The sequence below is a fragment of the Pleurodeles waltl genome, chromosome 10 (genome assembly GCF_031143425.1).
Source record: "Pleurodeles waltl isolate 20211129_DDA chromosome 10, aPleWal1.hap1.20221129, whole genome shotgun sequence".
In the NCBI taxonomy this organism is placed as follows: Eukaryota; Metazoa; Chordata; class Amphibia; order Caudata; family Salamandridae; genus Pleurodeles; species Pleurodeles waltl.
The window spans coordinates 600866497-600892377 of NC_090449.1; the positions used below are offsets into that span (position 1 = coordinate 600866497).

The 25881-nt window shown below is 41.9% G+C and overlaps 1 protein-coding gene across 1 annotated transcript in view; it reads right to left on the minus strand.

The window, feature by feature from the left end:
- Positions 1 to 2878: 2878 nt before the first annotated feature.
- Positions 2879 to 25881, minus strand: part of ACAA1 (acetyl-CoA acyltransferase 1) — an 87844-nt gene continuing 64841 nt past the window's right edge. Inside the window, exons 8-12 of the mRNA XM_069211059.1 lie at positions 13660 to 13850; positions 13108 to 13287; positions 11184 to 11239; positions 9992 to 10137; positions 2879 to 3590 (exon numbers count right to left, since the gene is read on the minus strand). Coding sequence (XP_069067160.1) covers positions 3515 to 3590; positions 9992 to 10137; positions 11184 to 11239; positions 13108 to 13287; positions 13660 to 13850 — 649 coding nt within the window. The 3' untranslated portion in view covers positions 2879 to 3514. The remainder of the gene's footprint in view (positions 3591 to 9991; positions 10138 to 11183; positions 11240 to 13107; positions 13288 to 13659; positions 13851 to 25881) is intronic.

Sequence of the window (25881 nt, forward strand, 5' to 3'; positions counted from 1 at the left end):
CTTATTTTACAAAGGAAACACCCTGTGGTTTAGCTGACTGCTGAAAGCCACAATATGCCCTTTCTCGTAGAATGTCGCTAAACCTAGAAGCAATGATGTGAAATGTGCTTTGCCTCACATAGACTCTCTCTCCAGGGCCCCTCCCTGCCAGCACTCACGACATCATACACAGGGCATTGCTTATCTCCTTTATTAGGGCCAAAAATCTTCTCAGGATGCTCGGCTACCATTAACTTAGTTAGAGCTTTGTTGAAGTGTGAGGCAAGAAACTCTTGCAAGACTTTTCATTCTGTTAAAATAAAAAATAAAATATTTTTCCTGCCTTATTTTCTAATTTCTGCTCCGATGTTTCTGATGTCAGTAGTCGCCAGTGACCACCGAAATATGGAAGGAAATTATGTATGAGACAGGGTTGACCAATTTATGTGGCAAGAAAAGTCAAATTTTGAATTTACAATGCCAATAGCTCTAACTCAAGAAAATGCGAGACCTATTGCATTGCAAATGTTTGTTTCAATTTAGTTCAATGCTCTGGGTGTATACCACAAACAGAAGCAGAATTACCTATTGTGACTTGAAACCCATAATGCTCTATAATGTAAGTGCCATATTTAGATTGTAGTTTCCACATTATAGAATGCTGAGTTGTAATCAAAACATTTGTTGGAAATTAGTAGGAGGGAAGGTCTTGTGTACCTCAAAGATCCTAAAGCTGAAAAATTGCCATTTTCTACCTATTCTGGACTGTAGTGAGGCAGCTTCACTTTTCTGGCTTGTCTGGCCTTAAACAGAAAAGTAGGCGACCACACTTGTCACAATATTAACCCACTGACCACAGTTTGTCATTTTGCAATAGAATACTTTTCACTGCTATACACCAATGACACTCAACACGTAATAGGAACGACATGCTCTTGTACTTCAACACAAACAAGTACACACATACAGACACACACTGAGAAGACTTTGGGTATAATCATCTCTATAAAAACAAGTGATAACTGGTTAGCAACTAAACCCACTTTCTTGATTCTTTTAAAACACAACTGGAATCCTTTATACAAAACAGCGTCTCACATTATCACAGGAACATTGGCACTTCACCAGGTGCTTTCTTCCATGTAACATGCACCATTCACTTCAGCAGTGGTACAAGTATTTTAATTTCGAGACCAAACCATATATTTTCTTGATCTAGAAAAAAAACATACACCATTCACACCTGAGCAGAATGAACAGTCACATACTCCGGAAAACAAATTATCAGGAGCTCTGTTACCCTGCCTAGCACACTACATTTTCTTATACCTGAACAACGGCAGGAATTCTCACAAGCTCTGATATGAATACCTGCTTTCTGGAAACCTGACACCAAAAATTTTGTAATGAATAATGTCTTCACACAGAGTGCTGAGGTTTATTAACCCCTCTTCATGCATATGCCGTATGACTGAATAAATATGTTTTTTGGTAGCTCAATACCAAATAATCTTTAACTGAAAGGGCAAACAGTTTGCTCTTTTCCCAAACCCTCAGCCCACCTGTTGGTTGAGGTAAAATATCATAGTAGTGTTGTCAAAAAAGTTGGGTACCTTCAACTATTCTGGTAGGCTCGCCATCTACCTTCAAATTTCTCTCTACCTGAATATATCCATGTGCTAAACTCAATCAGGAACATTCAGCAGTAGCTCTTAAGCACCGGTAGGATGTGTTGGGTCTGTCTTGGTATTGGTTAGTGACAGGACATCACTTGATCCATATAAAGCCACTACAGTGCCCTGATGTCAGTCCTCTTCCATTTTTTCTGAACCCTTTGAGGTCTCAGAGATCAGATCCCTGTAATCTCCATTGTCTATGCAGTGCACAAACTAACTTGGAACTTTTTCATTCAGATGACTATGACCTTTCCTTTGAACAGATTCCCCTACCCCCCAATTGCCTATGGGGTCACAATATCACTACCCTACCTAGCCCCCTTTATGCTTTTTAAAATTCTGTTTCTAGGACAGAGGACTGAGTCCCCAAGGCCTAAAAAGGTTGCCAGCACACTTTTGTTGGTGTGGTGACAGCCAATCAGATCTTATCTTCCAATCTCCTGAATCTGCAGATGCTCTGTGTCTCTACATATATATACATTTTAACCTTAATTTATCAAAAATCAGTAAATGGACTTACACCAAATCCCAAAAACACGCTTTCTGGATCATGTTCTAGCTTTCTGCCAAATTTGTGGTAATTCTGTTTAGCCATTTTGGCTGCAGCTTTATCTTATTTTTCTCTGGAAAACAGCATGGGGAAAATGTGTTTTGGGACCATCTTTTTTCTCAGCACCCCACTTGATCGATCACCCAGAAACTTTCCAGGAAAGAGCTGAAGTGTCTAAGATTTGTTTTGGATAGCTTTGTGAAGATTCATGGAAAGGCATCAAAGTTGTTAGCAAACTAAAAAAATCTATTTTATATGGAAACACGGTTCAAACTAGAATGCTAATAAATATTTTATATAATTTTCTATATTATTTTATAAGCTCAAGTCTCCATCATAAGGGTTAACAAATCTCAATTGCTTGATTTTAAAGTGTAATAATTATAAGCGGTCCAGTTATTGTGGCAGTTCAGTATCACAAAGGAGATACACCATATAAATCCAAGGAATAAATAAAATTCCTAATACCCATGACACTCGATGTGTGAAGTTGAGGTGTCTGTATTTGGGGTGGGGGGCGGGGCGGGGGGGAGGAGTATAAATTATATCAAATATTTTGTCTGTTCAATCTCATCTCAGACTGCACAATTCAATATACCTCAAGTTTCCAGTCCTACATATCGTCACAGTCCTTTTCCCCATTGGTTCTTTCAGTTGTGCAAAACACAGCAGGCAGAATTTACACATAGTTTATTCCATTATATATTATTATAAACATCTCTATTAAAAAATTATTTGGTCTTCATTTGAATACAGACATTTGCTAAATGAGATTAAAGACTTCTAGAGGCAGCTATACCACCACAATCTATTCACAAAGTGCAATTATCAAATTTAAGCAGAACATAATTTTGTTAACACACTTACAACTGATGCAATATCACAGTATTAAACAAAAAATGATCACACTCTTAGGTAACAAAGGGCGATCTGTTTCTACCTGGCTGCCCTCTTCAACCTGTCTGTAGATACCCACTGGGCCGTCATTCTAGTTAGGTGAATGACGTTTAGTAACTGAAATCCTCTTAGTCACTGAGGCACACACATGCCACTGCCACTTCCTTCTCGAATCTAACTCTTTTGCATGTCATGTCTGTGAGGTCAGTGTGTGAGATCACAATTTCTGTTATCACTCTTATTCTGTGAATGAATATTGTGGTTAGTCTAAGGTACCGTTTAATTAAAAGTGTTTATTGTAATTTTTAGCTCAACTGTGTGAATCATTTCATATGAATAACATGGTCTGTAAAGTGGACAGCAAGCTGTTTCTTCGGATCCATTTTGCAGAACAAGGGTTTCCTTCATTAGTTCAGATCCCAGGGTATTCAAACACTGCAGCTGCACCCATCCCTGTTCCGATGCACATGGAAACCACGCCATAGGCTCTGAAAAAATACACAGATAAGAAACTCACATTAAAATATGTCCTGCATTGTTATTTAATTCACCACCTTAGTATTCAAGAGGAGGACTACATATTAGCTCTTTAACTCTTTCCTTATTCCACTGCTTGACTACAGCTTTTCTTGCCTGCTCCCCTGAGCACCAAGCCACCATTATCCACAAGTCTGTCTTGAATAGCTAGACTAAGTGCTTAATTTGTAAATCAAAACGTTCCGGTGCCCAAAGCGTTCCTCTTAAACATGCGGCTGCTGCAATTAAATGTGTGAACACGGAATACTGAGGCAGCGTAATCCTGAAGCCATCCCGGGCCTCTTCAATCCATTTACAGCCACTCCCTGTCCCTTCAGCTTACTCTTGCAGCTTTCTGCTTTCTCACATTGTGACGCTTTTTTGTTTTTCCTCTTCCTCCGTCTTTCCCAAATGTGTCTTTTGCTATCAGAAAATGCCTGAGACAGAAAAATAAGTGCATGCCCTCAAAAATAACTGCGGGTGCTCCGTACCGGAAACAAGCACAAATTAAGCACTGGTTAGATCCCTTTCCTCCCCCACCCCCACATTTCTGCATGAGGATTACAGTTGAATTTATATGGATAAAAAAACATTTGACTGTACATGTAAAATCCAAATAATCTGCATACGTAATTTGACATGGCCTTCTAGAGCTGGCTGTAAAACTCCTGAAGGTTGCTCCACTGTCACTACCCTGTGGGCTCCAGAACATACCCCAAATTTGATAGAAGACTGCAGCTCCAAAAGATAGCACCCTTCAAAAATCTGGGCATTTTTTCATGCTTTACAGTCAATGTGGTTTAAGATGTAAGCTAGAGACAACTTCAAACTGTTAAGTATAAGTATGCATGACTGCATCTATTCTGGTAACATCCTCCTACATGCATAGGTGCAGCTAAACAATTGCTGTGACATGGTTTTACATACAACACTTCCCACACAGGCCACACTACATTCACACATGTTCTAGCCATCCATACCCCAGCATCTAATGCTTAAGCATTCTGTCTTTCTTCTTTTCCCTTTAATTAACTCCAAAGTGCACTGTCAAAATATGATAACAGCACAAGTCTTTTCCTCAAACACATTGCAATACTACCCATATAGGTGCTGACAAATGCTATTCCATCCAGAGCCAGCCCACATAGTAGTGCACTACCCGCCTGCAAATGTGCTTTAGCACCTCATGAGGTATGAAGCACTATATAAATGCAATTACGATATAACACTAAAACATTTATAGCCTTTCCTCTCTTCCCCTTCCCAGCATTTACCTATGCAGTCTCGCCCACATAGATTTTCAGTCATCACTCCGATGGAGAATTTACTTTGAAGGGTAGGGTGTGTCCTGTGATGGGATTGTTCATTTCGTGAATTGGATGTGAAAGTGATATCTTTTTGTTGGACCTGCAACCACGCAAATCTAGTGTGTGCCCAGATGCCTAGCCCCGTCCATAGAAAGACAAAGACAGGAACCTGTTCCGTGACCTCAAGGGGCACACCACACATGCTTTCATAATAGACGTGGAACTACTGTACATGTTCTGGATAGATCACATGAAGTGTTGGCAGAGTACTGAGTTTTATGAATCAATAAACTTGACTAGGCTTTTTTTCCTGTACCAGCAGCTTCCTTATGGCACTCGTGTGCCCCCCCACACCCTTGTGCTACAATTGTGTGTGCTTGACAAGTGTGTGAATGTGTAGCACATATATAGTAGTAAGAATGCAAGTGAGAATCTGAGTACTGGGACCAGGGTGATCCATTTTGAATGCCTAGTGGTATTAACTGTTAAAGTAATATACACCCCCCCCCCCAGTGGGGCCAGATAGAGTGAATTGACACCTGTGTCTACTCAGTGCCTATGCCCATGCTTCATATGAGGGACTGTAGATGTTATGAGAATTTCTGGAGATGGGAAGGAGTATTGGAGTGTAAACATTATTAATAAAATGATGTCACTAAAACATAATGTGCAACAATGTGTATTAAATGGCCTAACTGAAAACGTAAGTTTGGAAATATGATTGCTCTAGTATCAGCCACAATAAAGTTCAACATGAAATTAATGACTAATGAAAATATATTTTGTTTAAACATAATTAAATATACTGACAAAGTTACTAATGTAATGCTAAAAGATTTATGGCTTGAATTTTAAATGAAATGCTTTATTATTCATGTTTATCACTAGTTTCAAGGCCTCACGCTTTAGTAATTTTCCAGAGACACGATGTTTAAAAAGAATATTAACTCTGCAAAATAATGGTTCTTTAAACATTCTGTGTGCCTTGCACAGTGGAAATTTCTGTAATGCTTTCATTGCTTGTGTTGCATTTTTCATTGAGATAAAAATTGTTAGTTAAAGAAAGGAGCTCTGTGTCATGTTTTTCATGTAACACATTCTGTTCCTGCTCGAGTTTCATTTTTGGCAGGAAGCTCCTGTAATATTTCCACATAGTTTTAAATGTAATTTTTGTACGGAAGCTAATGTCAGGAGAGGAGAGAGGAGTGACCGTGTTAATCCAATCATGGCTGCACAAAATGTGAAGAGATACATCTGATGCGTAGAAGATGATCATTGACTCCAAACTAAAACACCCCATAGTCTGTCCAATAGAAGATTTGTTTGTAACTTTTGGGACTTTAATATAGCAATGTTTTGGGTGATGTGAGCCAGTTCTCCATTTTCCAAGCTACGAAATGCTGCTTAGTTCTTTCGTAAGAATCTAACAGTTCAGATATATTAGGCCCAACTTTACTGAACTGTTTCCCTGTAATGTTTTGTGCTGATTAATGAAGGACTGATGTTTGTCATCTGCTGAAGAAGATTCTGCTGCTCGCTGATCCATTTAGGAGAGGTATAACCAATGTGCATTTGTGTTTTCTTTGCAGGTTTTCCCTTTAGAAAATCCAACCGCTCATTGTGGTTAGTGCCATAGATACATGTTTTCAAAATTATTTTTTGTCTTATTTTTCTTTTTGCAGTGCAGGATGCCCACACATGCTTTTCTGATTGGAGTGCTAGTCAGGGATGCTTGACCTAATGTCTATTATTGATTGTTTATTAATTGATGTAGTTTGTTTCAAATGCACAGGCTAAAGGTATGCTGTTTTTCTATTTCACTTGATTCTGTCGCTACTCTGCATTTTTCTTTTGGAATGTTTAATGTTGAGTTTTTTAATTAGATTGAGATCTTTCAGACGTTTTGGACAGCCTGTGATGTTTCTGTATTTCTATCATTTGGTCTTGCGCATGATTTACATGTTCTTAGCATTATTGGTCTAAAGGGCAATAAATGTTTAAACTTTACTAAACTGGTGTGGTGATTCATGGCCACATAGGTCATGGTGTGTTTAAATTACTGACACCTATGGATTACGTTCATTATTTGATGTCATATTTGATGCTTATTGATTCATATTGTTTGGTCGGATGATTACACAGACTCCTGTCTGAGTCAAAAGGTCAGAGTCGACCTCTGAGGGTAATAGATGACTTACCCTATATGCCTTATCATGATACTATAAAAGCAAATAAGGTCTGACATGGCCACAGGGGCACCGTGTGGAGTGTAGCGTTTCACTGAGATTTGTAGAGGAGATGGCAACCCTGTAACTATATTCCTGTTTGAAGTACATAGCATATTATTTTCTGAGGATAAGCAGCAGGTTGGAAAATACGTAACTGTCTTTTGATTGACATTTGAATACTGAAGTCTTGCCTCACATACTACCTCTCCGAGAAGCCTGTGACTGTTCACCCTCGCTGTACTGGCACTCAAGTGCAGAAGAGGTGTACTTGGTCCAGTTGCAGAGCCAGTAACCCCTGCTTGCCCTGTGACTCCCATCATGAAATGTGAAAATAGAAAGTAACAGATCCCCATCTCAGTCAATAGCAGGGCTAAATCAGAAAGAACTCATGGTCTCAAACGATGGAACTGAACCTCAGATTACAAAGCGCTTACAGATTCTAGCAGTAGACCTACTGTTTGAGCATTTACAATGAATGTAAGGGCTACACTGATTGTAACGGCTGTGACGTAGGTACCTATGATAATGTCTTAAAAAGCGTTATCAATGTAGATGCTCATATAAGAATATAAGAATAATAGTCATAACAAGAAGCGCTCTGGAACCACAGAAATGTCATCAGTAAAGTGTGTCTGTAACTTAGTGAGACTATCATTCAAGTGGCATATTCTAATATATGATGAAAACCCAATCATACTGTGCTCAAACTATGCTTCACATTTCTTGAATGCACAGATTTTGGTCTCAAAGCAACATTTTTAATTTGGGTTAACAAAAACAATCCATCCCTCTGCCCTCAAACAAGCTTATCTTTTTTAAATTACTCTTTGGCACCTAAATGCCAGCATTTCAGTTCTACTAAATTCCCAAATTTTTTCCGCCTCAAACATTTGCATGTCCCACAAGGACAGACTCTGCCTCACAAGACCATATATTTCAAACTTACTCAAGGGGTACCGGTCATAAATCAATTTCAGCGAAGTCCGCTTTAGGTCAGAATGACCTCAGAATCCCTAGATGGCTACGTTATACCATGAATAGGCACAAAAATGCAGAGAATGCAGATAATATGTCAAGTAAGTCTCCCATTAGATATAAGATGCTCACGACGCTCCAACAATGGTCACCTTTATAATAGTAATCATATCCATAAAATGCCCAGAATAAGCCATCTCGGGCTACCTAATGCCAGGGTCTTGTGTACCTTTAAGGCACACATTATGCCAGAGAACATTATATAAGGGCCATCACTAAGCCTAGAATGACCACAATAATCCAAATAAGTCTACCTTACAGCAAGGCCATCCAAAATAACTAATATACCCACCACAGCCTACCATTGTTATTGTCAAAACAATTTACCACTTTCCCTTCAATCCACCTCTCTCAGTCACCTCAATTTCTCAGATTGTAGCCTCCATTTTCACTGCTTCACATGCCTGAATCTCTACCTCGCTCTTACATTTCTCTTTTTTTCCTCTTATCACCTCAAACTACAATTTGCACACACAAACTCATTTTCCAGAATTTCTCCCTTCCCATTTTCTGTCCTGTATTTATCACCTGCCTCTTTCATTTCACCTCATCTCTACATTTTCATTCTGTCTCAATCCACACTTTTCACCTTTTTCAGCCTTTGTCTACCTTGATTTGTTTTCCTTTTTCATACTGCTTTATTTCCCAACTGTCTTGTGTGCCTTTCTATCTTTGTCTTTTGTTCTTTATCTATTTCTTCGCAGAGTTCTTTTGCTTTCTTTCACATGTGTTTCTTTCCTCTTTTTCATTTTTCTGTTTGTTTCTTCTTTCCATTGACATTTCTTCCCACGCTTCCCTTTCCTTCCTGTCCCTTCTATCACCATCTTTCTTACCATTTTCATACGTTTTTTCCCTTCCATTGTCTAAAGCCCTCACACTTCTACGCTTTCTTTTTCACTCCCCTTGGGCTTCCCCTTTCTTTTATTTCGCCTGTTTCTTAATTTTATCTTCTTTCTTTTGTCTTCTGTCTTGCTTTATTTCACATTTGCCTTTTGTCATTCATTTTTCTTGTGCCCTTTCTTCCAATCTTTTCCTTTTGCCTTTTCTTCTTCCTTTTTCTCACTACGCCCCCTTTCACACAGGTGAATACTAAAATAGTTGTACAAAATATTTACCTCCTTTGCAAATCATGGAAAGAATTTATCCTAACTATGAACAAACCTAGGAATCTAAATAGCAAGTAAGTTTGAAGTAACTCCTTTCCAGGTTCTGTGCGAGTCTTCCCTTCTTTGAAACAACAAGAAAAAAAATCTACACAATTAATGACAGTACTTGGCCAACATTGTGACTACTGGTTAATAATCAGGTTTATACATATTCTTACACTGGTCAGATTTAGGGCAGTGAAGGTTAATCAGCTATCTCCAAAAATGGTAACATACCAAGGGTAAAAAAATTATGCATCATGACACCCTTACCAATTACACTTCACCGATATTGTGAATATAATGGAAAGGCAATATCATTTGCCCCTAATCTCTAGTGCTACATGGTAAAATAGCTACTGAACTGTAAAACACCTTTTATTTGATGGTGACAGTTATTCGATATTCTCTGAATACATTTTAAGACTATAATCAGTAAAATAAAACAAAGTTATGGGCATGGAGTTTAGTCCCCCAAAGGTGAAGTGGGTGCTTGGATGGTAATGTAACATACCACTGCACACAATATAATTATATCAGTAGAACTGAACACTTGCATGAAAGTCGAGAATGGGAAAGAACATATATCAGAACTACATTACTTAAAAAGCATGGGAATAACAGTAAGCAGGGCAGTATGTGCAAAAGAGTTACCCACCTCTTTCCTCTGCGCTTCAGTTCATTTAAGAGAGTGACAACCTGCCTTGCTCCAGTGCAGCCCAGGGGATGTCCCAATGCCACAGCTCCGCCATTGGGATTTACCTTCTCCGCAGGAATTCCCAACTTCTCAATGCAATATACCGCCTATTTGAGATATGTAACAAAGAGCATATTACACAAGAAGTAATGATGCACCTTTTTCAATTAGAATTTCATTCTCTTTCCTTTAGCTCAAAACTATTTTACAGTACATGCCTTTAGAATGCTACCTCTCTGTTTCCCCACCTGCACGTTTGCTTAAAAGGCACACATTCACAGGAAAAACTTATCAAATAACACCAAGTTACTCAAAAAGCAAGATATTTGACAGTCTTTCGGAGTCAGTCTGCTCTTTTATACCTACTGCTAACTACACTCAACAACTCTCAGAACAATATCTGATTGCAGGACGATGTAAGTGATGAAAGAATACAAACGTTTCAAACCATTGTGGTGGAGATGGCTTCATGGGCATGGACAATACTGGATAGATGTTTGTGGGGAGGAGGAGGAGGGGGCAGTCACAGTGTCCTTCTGATCTAGAATGTGGTTGGTCACCTCCAGCTTTCCTCCCTGAATCCACTTATGGGCTCCTCCCAGCGAACTGCTGCTGCAGCTCTGTTCCCCTTCCTGGCGTGTGTATGCTCGGGCATGCAAATCCAGTCTCCAGATTTAGAAAGGACCATCTCTCTTTCTCCTATTGAAATTCTGATGTGTTGCTGTGGGCCTAAGGATATCAGTGAGTGCTTCTATTACAGTCAACGTCTGCCTTCTGGTTTTCCACCTGTGCGCAGTTGTTTTCCCCAGCAACCAATGCATGGTTACTACTGTGCTGCTTACTGATTGGCGGATCCTGTTGGATATTTGGGAATATCAGTTTATGAAAACAGCTCCCTCTACCAAAACAGCTGGTTCAGACAATTTTAACTTCCATTTTAATTATATATTTATTTTGCTTTGGCAAACTCATTGGACAACTCTGAAAGGCAGCAACTTCATAAAGTTCTTACACTGCCCCAAAGCAAAGCTTATGTCCGTCTGCCCATTTGCTGAACGCCTGCAGTATTTTATCAGTGGTAGTTACAGGTAGAAACTTTCAATGAAAGTAAAACATGAAAAAACAAGCAGATGCATGTGGAAGATAGTCTCACCTGACTTGCAAAGGCTTCATTGATTTCATAAACATCAACGTCATGTACACTTAAACCTACGAGAAAAGGACTCATTAGGGAGGAAAGCCTATCAGTTTCATTGTTGTCCAGTCGGTCAGTACTATTTGTAAGTTAACACTGTGCACTACGAATTAATGACAATATGTAGACGTAGTAGACAGGTTCACAAGGGTTTCACAGAAAAAACAAGACATTGTAGGGTATGGGATAAATAATTTTAGATTGATAATACAAAACGCACAAGTGACGCAGACATGCAATTTTATATTTTAACTTACAGACTTACAGGTAGATGTGACACAACTATTATAAAATTAATTGCAAGAATGCATTAAAATGTGTCTGAAATGGAAAACAGTAAATAAGGCGTTAAAATGAGAACAGGGGAAATACATTTCGAACCTGTGGAATACAACAACACATTCAAAGACAAATTGTGCATATCGATCTAAGAAAAAGATTACAACCCCTATAATATAGTGCAGTCTTCAAATGAAGTTCAAGTAGTTTTCCCAGCTTGTATCAAATAATAGTAAACCGACTGCAAACTCCAGGAGAAAATTATTATTTTGGCAACTCGTGCACTTCTAATGTTTGTCCTCTGACCAGGTCATGACAATTTGATGATACACACATAGGATATATGGTAAACATTTTATTTTGACCTAATTAAATCCCAGCGACTATGTTCTTTCTTCTAACTGGACAGAACATGTATTTACTAGACAGAATGAATAAATGACCTTCATATTTCTATTTCTGCATTTAATTAACTTTTTAAATCATCTCCTCTTGGGGGTTGACTGGCCCACCCAAGATAACTTTTTTGGCATCCCTAAAATAATCCACAGAAATAGCGTTTTTAAATTAAAGATTTTATCCGATGAAGTTAGTTGGTACTTAGTCAGTAGAAACAAGTTATCCAAGTTCAACAAGAACCACTTCTGAATAATTTTGAAACAAGCAGGAAAAAAATTACTCGCAAATATATATGGGTATAAGCTAGATTTTAAGACTGATAGATTTCTTATATGAAGGCTCAGCACCACTACCTTACATTAATGTTATTTAATATCCTTGTGCACCTACAGATAAGGTGTAAGCATTTTTGCAGAAACCGGCAGTTTGATTACGCATTCCAACAGTGCAAAGATACAACATAAATTTTTTAAAAAACTGTTTTATTCAATAAAAACACTACAAAACAAAAGCATAGAACCTCAAATGCGAGCACAATTAGCAAGGTACACAGGCATAGACTACCAAAGTAAGCGTGAGGGAGAACATCAATATACTGTCTCAATAGAGTGAATTTAACTGAACGAATTTTGGAAAAGTTTTTTTTTAACCTATTAATCCTAGTTATTTATGTTTTTTAGCCTATCGCATTCAACTACAAAGGGGGTGAACTGTGTGTGTTTGGCTCATCATAGGTAGCCAAAAGAGCTCAATGCTAGAAGTGCTTTTCCCTAGGTCCATGTATGAAAATGTTGCATAATTTAACGTTGTCTTAATGGTGTGGCACCCAGATGGTTTAGTCAGCAGACCTTAGGGGTACTCTCCTGCCAAAAATGGTAGGAGCAAAGATTCTGTCCATCTGGCATTTCTGCGGTTCAATCACACCTCTAATAGGGGCATTCTCTATTCAGTGCAGCTTCTTAACGAGTCTGTAATATCTAGTCCTTAATAGGCTTTAAAAAGCTTCTGAAGGTCTAAATTTTCTAGGTAACGAACATTTTGAAATCAATGCCAAGAAAACTCTAGGGAGCAAGTACTTAAGTAACTAAGTTCAGCAATCCGTTTTGACGAATGAAGTCACCATCTCTTTAGATGGTTTCATTTTTCATATTTGCTCCAAACTTTCCAGAAATAAATATAAAACATTTTTTAAAGCAAAGCTTACCAGCCTTCTCCAAAGCAGCAGGGATTGCAAAGGCTGGTCCAATACCCATTACATCAGGTGGGACACCGACCACTGCAAACGATTTAAGAATCCCAAAGATTGGAAGCCTCATCTGCTCAGCTTTTGCACGACTCGCCAGTAGAACAGCAGCAGCACCATCACTGACCTGGCTGGCGTTTCCTGAGGTTATAAAGCACCCATGTGAATATGGTCCCTTTCTTTGTAGACCAGATTTCTCAGTGCTACATTTCCCCATTTACAACCACAGGGAAAAAATATTTCAATTAACTGTTAGCTACTTTCTAACAGCTTAGAATGTTCTGGATATCAGTTTAGCCTTGACAAATGGCTTATGGACTTAACTAATTTACACGGGTTAATAAACTCTTCACAACTCTGCATACCTCTTTAGGTAAACTTAAGTTGGGGAGGGAAGTTAATGAAATAAAATAAATGTACTATCCATAAAATGATCAAATCTAGTCAGATCTCACCCACTCGTAAGATTGATTGTTCTTTAAATACATCTCTATGAATTCCTCACCAACATACCAGCGGTTGTGCTGCCATTCTCCTTAAAAGCAGACTTGAGCTTTGCTAGGCCTTCCATAGTCGTGCTGGGCCTTATTCCTTCATCCTGTGTGACTGTTACGGTTTTGGTGTTACCCTGATCATCCACGACTGTAGTGGTAACTGGGAGAATTTCATTTTGGAAATTGCCAAGCCGTTGGGCTCTGGATGCCCTGATATCACAAAAAGTAATGATTAAGAACAAAAAGGACAAAAAGGGTACCTTAGATTGTACTGTGCTACAAATCACACATGGCACAAGGAGAACCGCCATATCAAAAACAGATAAGGGAATCGCCTTTTGTAACTGTGCTCTTTATAACAATGGAGAATAGTGAAACCAGGAGGAATTTACAGGTTAATGAAGTCAAAGATGAAACTGAGGGCCTCCCACGTGGCTTCTATTTCCTTTTTCTTTCCTTTGCATACCTTCACCTTTAGTTATCTGAAAAAAACAGCATTAAGGAAAGTTGTTGGGAACGACTGCAGTACAGTCAAGTCGTTTTTCTCTATATTTATCTCTCCATTTATTCAGTCCCTCACAAGATTGTGAACCAGGAACTGAATTAATAGAGCCAGCAAAGAGTCTGGAGAACTAGATGTCAAAACTACACATCAGGTTTGGACCTACACTCTAGGAAAGAGTGACTGCATCCAGCTTGCTACTTAAGAGGAGCACCTACTCTACAAACAGAAACCTATGAAAAGCAAATGTAAGTAACTTTAATGGTACAGCTGTCTTCTGGAGAGAGCACCACTGAACAGATAATTTAATTTAGAATTACAGGAGGATAGCCAACAAGAAGTGGTCGTCTTGCAGTTTGCAAAGATCATTGGTGATGGGTGATTTGACAGGTATGCCAAGTGCCCAGCATGTGATCAAATGTTAGGTCCATTATCACATGATTGGCGTAAGGCATTAGCCACAGGTGCAGGGTGTTGAATTACCTTAAACACACAGGCTGTTTAGGACACTGTCAGAGTGGATGGAATATGTAATCAATTATGTAATTTAACAAGTTATGAGTGATGTAATATGAGAGGTCATAAGCAATGCATATCAGGTCAAGAATTATAGATAACTCAGTAAACTATAACTTGTGAATTTAATTTGTTTTGCTTTTTAAATGTTAACTTTTATGTAATTTTTATGTAATTTATGTCATGTTGCTTGAAAAAATGTAAATATATATATATTATATATTAGAAAAACACTTTAATGTAACAATTACTTTACACGGGAAAACAATTATTCTAATAGTCACAATTTACCAGTTATAGGTTAATGAGCTAACTAAAAGCTGTGCCCCCACCATGGCCAGTGTTGCCATCAATGATATTATTTGCGACATCAGTGATGTCATCAATACTGTCATTAAACAAGTCATAAGTGATGCAATCTGTGAGGTTATAAGCAGAGCATGCTGGGGGCACACGTTTTTTTGACTGGTGCATGTCAATGTTTTTGAGTTTAAAATGTTACATTTTCACTAACATTTTCACCTAAGTATAAAATCACTTTAGCATTTGAATTTCTGAGGTTCCCTGATGTCAGAACTGCTTTCGGAGAACAACAGCCAAGCCAGAGCTACTGGGCCCAACTGCGGGGATTGGTTCCTTCCCCTTCATGTCGCTTCACCAGTAGAAGGAGACATCATTCCTTGTGCTATGTGGTAAGCGGAAGCTGCTAGCAGTAGGACTCAAGATGCTGTCACGTTGCTGCCTCCGCACCCACCGTGGGGTTTGAGGCATTTTACTCCTGATGTCCCAGGACCTGACCTACTATAGATCCTGAGCTTCAGCACTTTACCCTCAGTGATTGTGTGGGTCGAGCAGCCCTAGGCCTCTTTGGGGTGGGCGGGGGGGGGAGGGGGGAGGGGCTCAGTGGAGTAGATACAGGGGAGGGTGAACATGGGTTCACAACTCTAAGTATGTTCAATAACAGCAATAAAAGATTGTCCAGTCAAATACTGTCTCTTTTAACAAAAGTAGTATTACATACAAACACAAAGTGAAATATGGTATACACAACCAATACACACAGCCTCCTGAGGTCAGGGCTCTAGTGTTCAACAGGCAGGCCCCTGAGTCCCACTCCCCTCTCACTAGTGGGCATTTCTTATTCACTACAGAAGACATTCAGATTAGGCCCCACTAGTAGTCTGAGTCTCAGGAATCCAACTTCGATTTGTTTAGAGTGGTCAAAAGTGTTCTACTGCCAAAGTGATAACTGGCATACAAGTTTCCGAGACCTTTTGGCCCTTCAATCAGGATTACCCACACCAGCAGGGATGGCTCAACTGAAGTCTCTGAGAGCTTCTCACTCGCAGGTGCGTAGGCTGCAGCGGCTGCCTCCAGTGACAGCTCTGCAAGGGTAGCACCTGGGTGTCCTCGGCACTCCTCAATGTGCAACGGTAAGTTTCCTTTGATCCTTACAGTAGGTAGGGGTATTATACAGTTTTTGATTCCAATCACAGTCAGGGCTCGGGCCCGCAAGGGACACTAGGGTGGCTTCTCCTCTACACAATGGACTCTCATTAGTCTCAGGAAGTTACTCTTCATGGCAGCCCCCTGTGGCATATGGGGTCACCAGCGCACATGGGCAATGGCCCAATTGGCACGGTAGTCCTCTCCTCACACCTCTCTACAGGGTTCTTCTCTCCAGAATGAAGCTCTGGACTTTGCTCCCTCCAGCAGTCTCCTTTGTCTCACTGGGCACAAGCAGGTAGGCACTGTTGCTTCAGGAGAAGTTGGTCATGGATTTTTCCAGGGTGATGTCCCCTCAACCAGCTGAGAGAAAGACAGGCCTTAACACCGTCCCCCCTCCCACCACCATCCTGGTCACAGGAAGAAGACTTGCAGAGCTTCTCCTCCTTATCGCACAGCCTAGCAGGCTGCTTGACAGTTGACAATTTTGTGGGCCTTGATCTCCCCTTCTAATAGTCTGTTTCCAGAAACCAAATGTGATTTACAATCTGAGTCTTTGAAGTTGGTGTTTGGGGTCTGCTTATTATTTTGAAGTGCCCACTCCTCTGCTCTCTCTTCCACCTGAAAGCAGTCTGTCACAGCAGGAGTAACTCCAAATCAATGGGATATCACCCATGTGCAGTGTGGAGTTGAGGAAGGGTCTGGCTTGCGCTCGGCCATTCTTCCGCCCCGCCCCCATTGGGAGACAATACCCTGCCATGCACAGCAGCGATAAGTAGCCTGGGCTTGGGCATAGGTGCAGCAGTCGGCCTCCACAAGGCCCTGCTTGTACACCCTGACCCAGCAGGTGGCCAATAACCCCGGCACACAGCCTACAACATGAGTTTGGGAGCCAAACCCCAACGTACAGCCACCATATTTGTATTTTTGTAATTTATTTTCAAAGTCCTTCAGGACTCCTGTGGAATCACAGCGACCCCCAGGCCATTTTTTTATTTTTATTTTTTTTATTTTGGTCCTAAGGAATGAGGGGCCACTCTGGGAGCCCCCATATATGGGGTCAGGGTACACCAACCCTGCCCCCTAGTACTGTATTTGTTAAACGTTTTTAGGACAGGAGAACAAAGGCCTAGAGTCCTGTAATGGCTGCCACAACATTTCTGTTCATGTTGCGGCCAGCCAATCAGAGTGTTCTCTCCAAAAAAAGCCCTCTCAGCCAATTAAAAAACGCTTCAATATTTGAATTTCAGCCCAACAGTGAACATATCTATACATTTTAAGCTTTAATTTCTCCAAATCTACTGAACAATGTACAGAAATTCACAAAAAGTATGCTTACGGGGAACAGGTCTAGCTTTATGCCAAATTTGGTAGAATTTCATTCAGCTGTTTTGGCAGTAGTGCTGCCTAAAATTTCCTTTAAAAACTGCATTGACAAATTCCGTTTTTGGAGACCCTTTTCTCAGCCCTCATTTGACAGATCACCCCTAAACTTAACAAGAAGTAGTTAAGGTGAAGAAACTTTTCTTTGAAAAATTTAGTGAAGACTAGTTACCAATTGTTGCTATGTCATTAAGGAGTTCTAGCCTAGGCTGACAGGGCTCTCTGAGAACCTGTCGGCGGAGCGCTGCTTGATTGTCTGTAATAAAAGCAGAAAGGTAGGCTGTAAAGGTGCTCGGGTTGGTTACGGATTCCATGTAAGGTTTTTTTTTAAAAAATATTTGGACACGGAGGAAAGGCTGTGTTTCGTAGAGCTCCCTCATTATTCGTTTGCCACTGGGTAGCAGTTGAAAGCAGGGAAGACGATGTTGGGAGCCATAGATAATATAAAATTATAGACGGGTAAAAATTGAATTACAGGATGTTTTTCACCTCGGGGTTCTGAGTGGCATGACAGACAACTTGAGCTTCACTCTCGTTGGCTATCTAATATCACATAGAATCCCTTGGTGAAAATCATCCCGTAATTCACTGGTACCCATCTAACACACATATACATGTGCATATTTATGTTATTTTGTTTTTGGTTGTTTTCATTTGGGGGTGGAAGCATTAATTTATGTACGACAGTATTTTTATATTATGTATATTATTTTATTGTGCCTCTACGTACATCTTTATTTTTGTGTCATAAAATCCAGTTATTAATTTGGTCTACAGTGTTGTGGGAAAATAATATTATTGTAAAATGTATTTTTGTGAAGTAATTTTTGTAAAGGGTGTTTTGGAAATGTATGTGATTACATGCTATTTAATTTCAACATCCTTGATCTGCATCAAGTTAATTTTAAAAGATCATCATATTTTGACTGACCCTAGTGTAATTTTTCTGAAGAAAATGGTAGGTATGGAAATCTGGGAGAAAAGGGAAGTAAGAAATGATTTCTTAGTAAAATGATAGGCATAAAATGTGTTTTTAGTAACAGTCTGTCTTAGGAAACAATAGAGTATAATTTGAACAAATAGTCACTGGTTGCCACTGAGCGAAGGGTCAGTTTCAACAAATACGACTAAACATGATCCAGATATTTCCGTGCGCTCATTTCTGTCACAGGTGGCAACAGGTGTAGCAGCTGTTGAAAACAGTGCCAAAGATGCAACACTGGACGCTGAAACATTTCTAAAAAAGTTCAGTAAATCCGGTTTTACTTTAACACTACTGATATGAAATTCAGGCGTTATTATTTCAAAGAATCAACGACGTTAACACGGGACGAGAAAGGAAGGTTTTTTTTTTTCTAATGTCGAGTAACAGAAACTGGTCCTGTACGGTGAGCTGGGATATGTGCTGCTTGATAACATTCACGCAAGTATTGCCAATGTGCACGTCACTGAGCACTGCGTCTTTTCCTCACAGGGTCGGTCACCAAATAAAACAGTTATAATGTGTCCCATTTAACTTGTCGTTTGTGCGCTCTACTGAGGAGTAAACTATTTATGGAAGAAATGAATTGATTCTAAGTGTACTTAGTTACTAAGAGGAACTATTTTTCTGCAATTTAGGACTGTCTTATTCGTAGTTCTGACTGGAGTGGAAGGACATGGTAGATGTATGAGGGAGAAAAAAATAAAAGTGACTTCACGCATTAAATCCCTTGTAAAAAGCAACCAACTCTGCAGCCTTGCTGGAAAATGACACTGTGCCACGTTATAGCCAACCATCAGCAGAGGAAAACAACATAATTTGAAAGGTAGTGCATGCAGAGAATTCAAGGGAGATGAGGCCCGGTGTCAGACTGGGAACCCAAAGCAGCCCTGGCAAATTTTGTCAGACCAGCCTCCATACGGTGCATAGTGAGCGGGCTTGACCACGTCAAGGGGTCTTGGAGGGGGTGGTTCTCCCTCCCAAAGTACATTTGGGGGAAAATGGTGCAGTCTTTATTGGAGCTCTTTAACGTTTCCCTCACTGTCACCCTCCAACAGGGCCTCTCATCTCTCCATTCTCTCTTTAGCCCCTCTCCCCTCTCTCATGTATTTCATTTGTTGTATACCGCCTCTCATACCAGTGTAGGATGTCAGAGCACTTTACACCACACACACAAACAATGAATCATACGTGTGTAAATCAGTGTATAGAAAACATTGATAAGACAAAGGGGAGTGCAAGGTGTAGGTATTCATGTTGTTTAAGAGCGCTTGGTTTACGGAAGCACAATCTCAGGATTACATACTTATTACTAATAAGTATGTATTTCTACCCAAACACTTGTTAGCAAAATTAGGATATGAAAGACTGGGAAAACATAACTTCTAACTTGGACCGTTCAATTTGGATGCATCTCTTTGATGGCAGTTTATAGCTTACTGTGCTGTATTATGAACTTCACAATAACAAAAGGATCTATGTGACAAAAGCAGTAAACCACTGAGCTATGCATCTAAAACACTGATCTGCCATCTGCATAGCACACGTTCTTTGCAGCAGGCATATTAACCCTCTGCGCTACTTTACATGAGTCAAAGCTGCCATTAGACAAGCACTCAGATCACTATTCAGCAGGTATATTATTCACCAGAGTTATCTTGGCTATTTTACTGTTGCCTGAAAACTGTTGAATATACAAGGAACCCTGCAGTGCTTTTAAAGCTGCGGCACTGCTACAAAAGCGCCCCCCACCTTTCCATCCTTCCGTAAAAACGCCCGATGCCCGCTACGACCCGTCCGGTCTTGATTAGGCCCAGGTACCAAGACAAGGCAGCAGAAATATTTTGGTCTCGTTAAATGATGCTCTGTCACCAGTTTCAGACGGTAGTTTGTAACTGTGCTATGTAAGTCCCTGAAATGGTGTCTCAGGGTTTTAATCTATGTTCCATTTTCACTTTCCTTAAATTCTACTCTTATGTTTTGGTTTGTTTGAGATCATCAGCATGTAATGTTCATGCTACGGCTATGCCCAGAGCCTAACCACTCCAAGAGAGTCACACGTGTGCCACGAGTCAGAAAAGCCTCTATAAAAGAACACGATTTGCCTTCAGGACAAACAATATATTTTCAGAACTCAAGCATAACATTTATCACAAGGGTATTCTTATCAAGGTTAGCTTAGCTTAAGAGCTTATATAGCGCAACAGCTACCCACATATGGTACCAATGCTTTAGAAACAGACAGAGATTCCCCCAGGCTAACTGATTCAGACAACCACGTTTTCAGTTGTCTATGGTAAGTAGTGAGTGAAGGACAGAATCTTAGATGTTATGGAAGGGTGTTCTAGAGCTTAGGGCTGAGATATGCAAAGGAACGACCTCCCATGCGAGCCTTTTGAATTCTACAAACAGTGCAGAGGGACAGGTTGTTTAAGCGGTGTGAGCTAACTGGTAGATGAGGCTTTATCAAATTCATTATGTGATGGGAGGCAGTCTCTCTCCTTGCTTTAAAAATATAGCACATGGCATTAAATTGAATGTGTTTTTCCACTTTGAGCCAATGGAGCCCAAGAATGAAGGGAGTAGGGGGCGGAACCAAGATAGAGCTGGCGACGGATGCTCTTTGAAGAGCTCCATAACAGCCTCCGCCCAAAATCTTGCATGCACATCCTGAATCCCTCCGGATCTCCCCCGGGGCTGAGAAAGTGATCCCCGGAGTAATTCCCCGGTGTGGGGCGGCCGATTGAGGCAGAGGCGGCAATCTCGGAACGTTCAGAGCACTCCCGGGCGGCTGCGAGATTCGTGCGGCCTGGCCCGGGACGCTTCGGAGTTTGCCTCCGAGGAGGAGCGGACGAAGGCGGGACGCCTTGGACTCGGCCTCCGTGGATAAGCGGATGGAGGTGAGGACAGCCTGCGGCGCAGGACCCCAAGAGATAGGCCCACCACTAGAGCATGCCTGGACCGTTTCACAGTGAAATGGGGGGGAAGACAGCTGAACCCATGAGCCGGGGCAAGCAGCAAAGAAACCACACATTAAGGGGTGACTAGAGGTCCCACCACACAGGGCCCTCCCCCCCCCCCCCCCCCTTAGTTCTTGGCTGGATGAGTTGCCAGGGCAGGCGCTGGAGGTTATCAGGATTACCAGGAATCCCCCAGAATCTGCATGAAGATGACGCGAGGCACGAAAGGTGAGACCTCGTTTTCTGGAGCTGGTGGACGTCAGAGGATCCAAAGAGTCGCTGGAGGGAAGATATCGCTCCGGGGAGTAGAGAGAGGTGAAAGGGGTTGCTGAAGCGGGAGCGGATCCCCCCCCCAACGAGGAGTGAGACAGAAATCCCTGCTGCAGGACTCGCAAATTAAGGTTCCCAGGGCGGACAATAATATCCAGCGGGGGCAGAGGGTTTCCTTTTTCAATCTCCGGAGGAGGCCTGGGGATGGCTAGCGGAACGCCCTCGGTTCTCAGGGAAGGGGAATTGAGGGACTGATGACAGGCCCCAGGAGAAGGAGGGAGTGAGGCCAAAGGAGTGGTCTCTCCCTAGACGCAGGGGACGGAGAAGGCAAAGAGGTGGAGGAGACACGCCATGGTGGCTCCCCCTAGAGAACGCAAGGGGAGCAGATTCAACTGATTCGGAAGGTGACAACAGCATGAGTCTCCGGAAAAGAGACAGGAGAGCAGATAGAGATTCTATCACACCAGGGAGCCACTTGGAAATGGACAGGGAGTCTCCTCATCCGCTTCTAGAGGTCATTGAGAAATTAGAGACTGAAAAAGAGGCCCCGGGGCCTATAAATCCGGAAAGGCAATCTCATGAGCAGAGGCCGGAGGAGTGTGGACAGATTTCTTTGCTTCCCCCGGCTGATAGAGACCCCACATATGACTATTGTTAGGGGGCAACGAGACCTTTGTGCACTGTGTGCTGAACTGTTGGGTCTCTGCTTTTCGTAGTGGGAGACCCCCCTAACTGAGTTTCTTAGTTTAAATTGTTGAGGGGGGACGGAGGGGTGGGAAGGCTTCAGACCTCTTCACTCCTGTTGAGCTGGTGTAAGGGGATGCATACTCACAGGGGCCGGCGGGAGGAGGGGAGGAGGGTAGGACTGGGTTTCAATCAAGGAAGGTTTGTTCCTTTTTGGTTACAGCTTCACAAAGTTAACCCACAAACACAGAGAGTTGGACAGTTTATCCATAGGGAAGTTGGTTCTCCAGCTCCCCAGTTAAGATCCTGGGGGTTCTGGCAGATGAGGGACTGCTTAATTATTGCCTGTAGTTTTAAATGGCCCCATAAGTAACAGCATGGAGGCACCCCGGGGGTGAGCAGAGCCTTACAGTCCTCTCCTGGAATGTGAACAGACTAGGAGACAAGGTTAAACACAGCTTAGTGTCCCACTATATGAAAAAGGCAACGACCAGATATAGTACTCCTTCAGGATAAAAATCTTAAGGGCACGAAGTGCACTTTTCTGGGTAGAGGGCCTTATGGCACGCTGGCACACGCGGGCTATACACGTTGTTGTAATGGGACTCACTTGTGCAGCGCAATGTGCGCGTTCAGCCCATCGCGCTGCACGAGAACAGTGGGCTCGAGGGAGAACTTTGGTGGGAGGCGGTTGGGAGAAGGATGTGGAGAGAGCCAGGAGACCTCCCGTCTCCTATACATGTGTGTCGAGTTTACCAGGAATAATTTATTAATAAACCGTGAAGAACTCAATTCCGGTGTGATTCATCTCTACAAATTTGGCGACGAGCTGACCGACACACATTTCCGGAACCCTGTGTGCCACCGTGACTTCTACATGTACGAAGCGCAGGAGCCCATTGATATCAACACACGGAAAGGACGCGTCCACAGTATCGGGACTTCACAAAAAGAACATAACTAACATACGGAAGGTAATTGTTATCAATTTATTACCTCCGTTGCTTGCCGTCTATTTCATGCGCGCTACCCTCATTTTTTCAAGCTGTTGAAGCTGCGCAAGTACAGAGACGCGTAGCGTGCGGTAGTGCTTCATGGTTTATATTGCCTAGCAACACTCTAGCCTGCGTCCTGCGGCGTGGTGACGCATTGTTGCTTCTTGTAAAGCGCTACTTAAGGTAATAAAACAATGTGGATGGCCTGATCATATTCACTACCAAGTATATTTAGAAACAATTGTGGACAAGCATATTTCTAAAGAATACAAGATTATGGCATCTGGAAATATATATAATTTGTCTCCCCCACAAGCATTCATTCCAGGATCTGGAGAACCTTTATTAAAATGGGAAGAGTGGCGAGAATATTTTGTCAATTATATCTCCACATTTGATGATGATGAAGAAAAGCTAACACCAGAAAAGAAAAAGAAAATTTTGTTGCATTGCCTAGGTGCTGGAGGCTTAAGAGTGTACAACAAAATAAATAAAAAGGTTAGACTTGCAGGAGATGGAAATGTCTACACGAATGCATTAGATGATTTGGATAATTATTACAAACCAACCGTATGTGTTGCAGTAGACCGATACAAATTTTTTAATAGGAAAGAGGCGAAAGACGAACCTATAGAAGACTATGGCCCTCATTCTGACCTTGGCGGGCGGCGGAGGCCGCCCGCCAAAGTCCCGCCGTCAGGTTACCGTTCCGCGGTCGAAAGACCGCGGCGGTAATTCTGACTTTCCCGCTGGGCTGGCGGGCGGTCGCCTTCAGACCGCCAGCCAGCCCAGCGGGAAAGAGGCTTCCACGATGAAGCCGGCTCGGAATCGAGCCGGCGGAGTGGAAGCTGTGCGACGGGTGCAGTTGCACCCGTCGCGTATTTCACTGTCTGCGCAGCAGACAGTGAAATACATGTAGGGGCCCTCTTACGGGGGCCCCTGCAATGCCCATGCCAGTGGCATGGGCACTGCAGGGGCCCCCAGGGGCCCCGCGACCCCCCCTACCGCCATCCGGATCCCGGCGGTCCGACCGCCGGGATCTGGATGGCGGTAGGGGGGGGTCGGAATCCCCGCGGCGGTGCAGCAAGCTGCGCCGCCGCGGAGGATTCAATGGGGCGGCGGTACACTGGCGGGACCCCGCCAGTGGTGCCGGTCCGACTGCGGCTTTACCGCCGCGGTCGGAATCCCCATTGGAGCACCGCCGGCCTGTCGGCGGTGCTCCCGCGGTCCTCCGCCCTGGCGGTCAAAGACCGCCAGGGTCAGAATGACCACCTATGTCTCATCATTGAAGAAATTGGCTATCACTTGCCGGTTTGGAGCGTTACATGAAGAACTGATAAGAGACCAGATAGTGATGAGAGCATCTAATGAACACATTCAGGAACAATTATGGGCGAAGGGAGAAAGACCTCTCCAGGAAGTAATTGATATTGTGAAAAGAGCTGAGTTGACAGGAAGGTGTGCAAAAGCTGTTTTGAAGGATGGAAATGACAAAAACACGGAACAGATTGTAGCAAATGTGATTGGTAGTAAGTACCCAACTCACGTTTTAACCAAGAAGAGGTATGGAGAACAAACTGCACCGGAGGAGAGAAGTAACCAATTCAATACTGCAAGGAAAAAATGCTATAGATGCAGCAGTGCAAATCATTTGGCAAATGATAAAAGATGTCCAGCAAGGAATTTGAAGTGTGGGAAGTGTGGTGTGATAGGACACTTCCAGAAAGTTTGCCAGAAAAAAATCAGGAGGAAAAATAAAACTGGTACACCAAGAAGAAGATGGTCAAACGAGCTCCTCTGATGACACTGATTTGAATATGTATGTTTTAAGTGTAAATGATGAATGCATATTATATGGGGACACCAGTAGTAGTATAAAAAAAAGAGAAACCTATATGTGATGTGTGCATTGGGGGTATCAATATCTCGTTTGTGGCAGATTCAGGTTCACCGTATACCATTATTAGTAAAAAAATGTGGGAGAGAAAATTGGAACATAAGGTGAAGGGTAAGTTGGAACGGCCAGATGGATCTCTCAAAACATTTACTGGTGAACAAATTGAAATTATGGGCTACAAAATATTGAATTTTGAGTTTAAAGACAGGATGAACAAAGGGAAATTATATGTTTCAACTACTGGGCCATCGGTTTTGGGGTGGATTGATCAGGGCAAACTGGGCATAACCTTAGATCCTAACAGTGCAGAACTAGTTATGACAATACATTCTAAAGAAGCATGGGGTGAACGTGTTCAAAAAGAATTTCCCACAATTTTCACAAGTGGCATAGGGAAGCTAAAGGGTTTTTGCCATAAGATACAGTTAAAGCAGGATGCCAAACCATGTATACATAAAGTAAGGAGCATACCTTTTGCACTTAAAGAGGATGTAAAGAAGCAGTTAGAAGAGTTGTTGAGGGATGACATCATTGAGAGAGTGGAATCAGCAGAATGGGTGTCACCTTTGGTTGTAGTGAGGAAATCCAATGGAAAACTGAGATTGT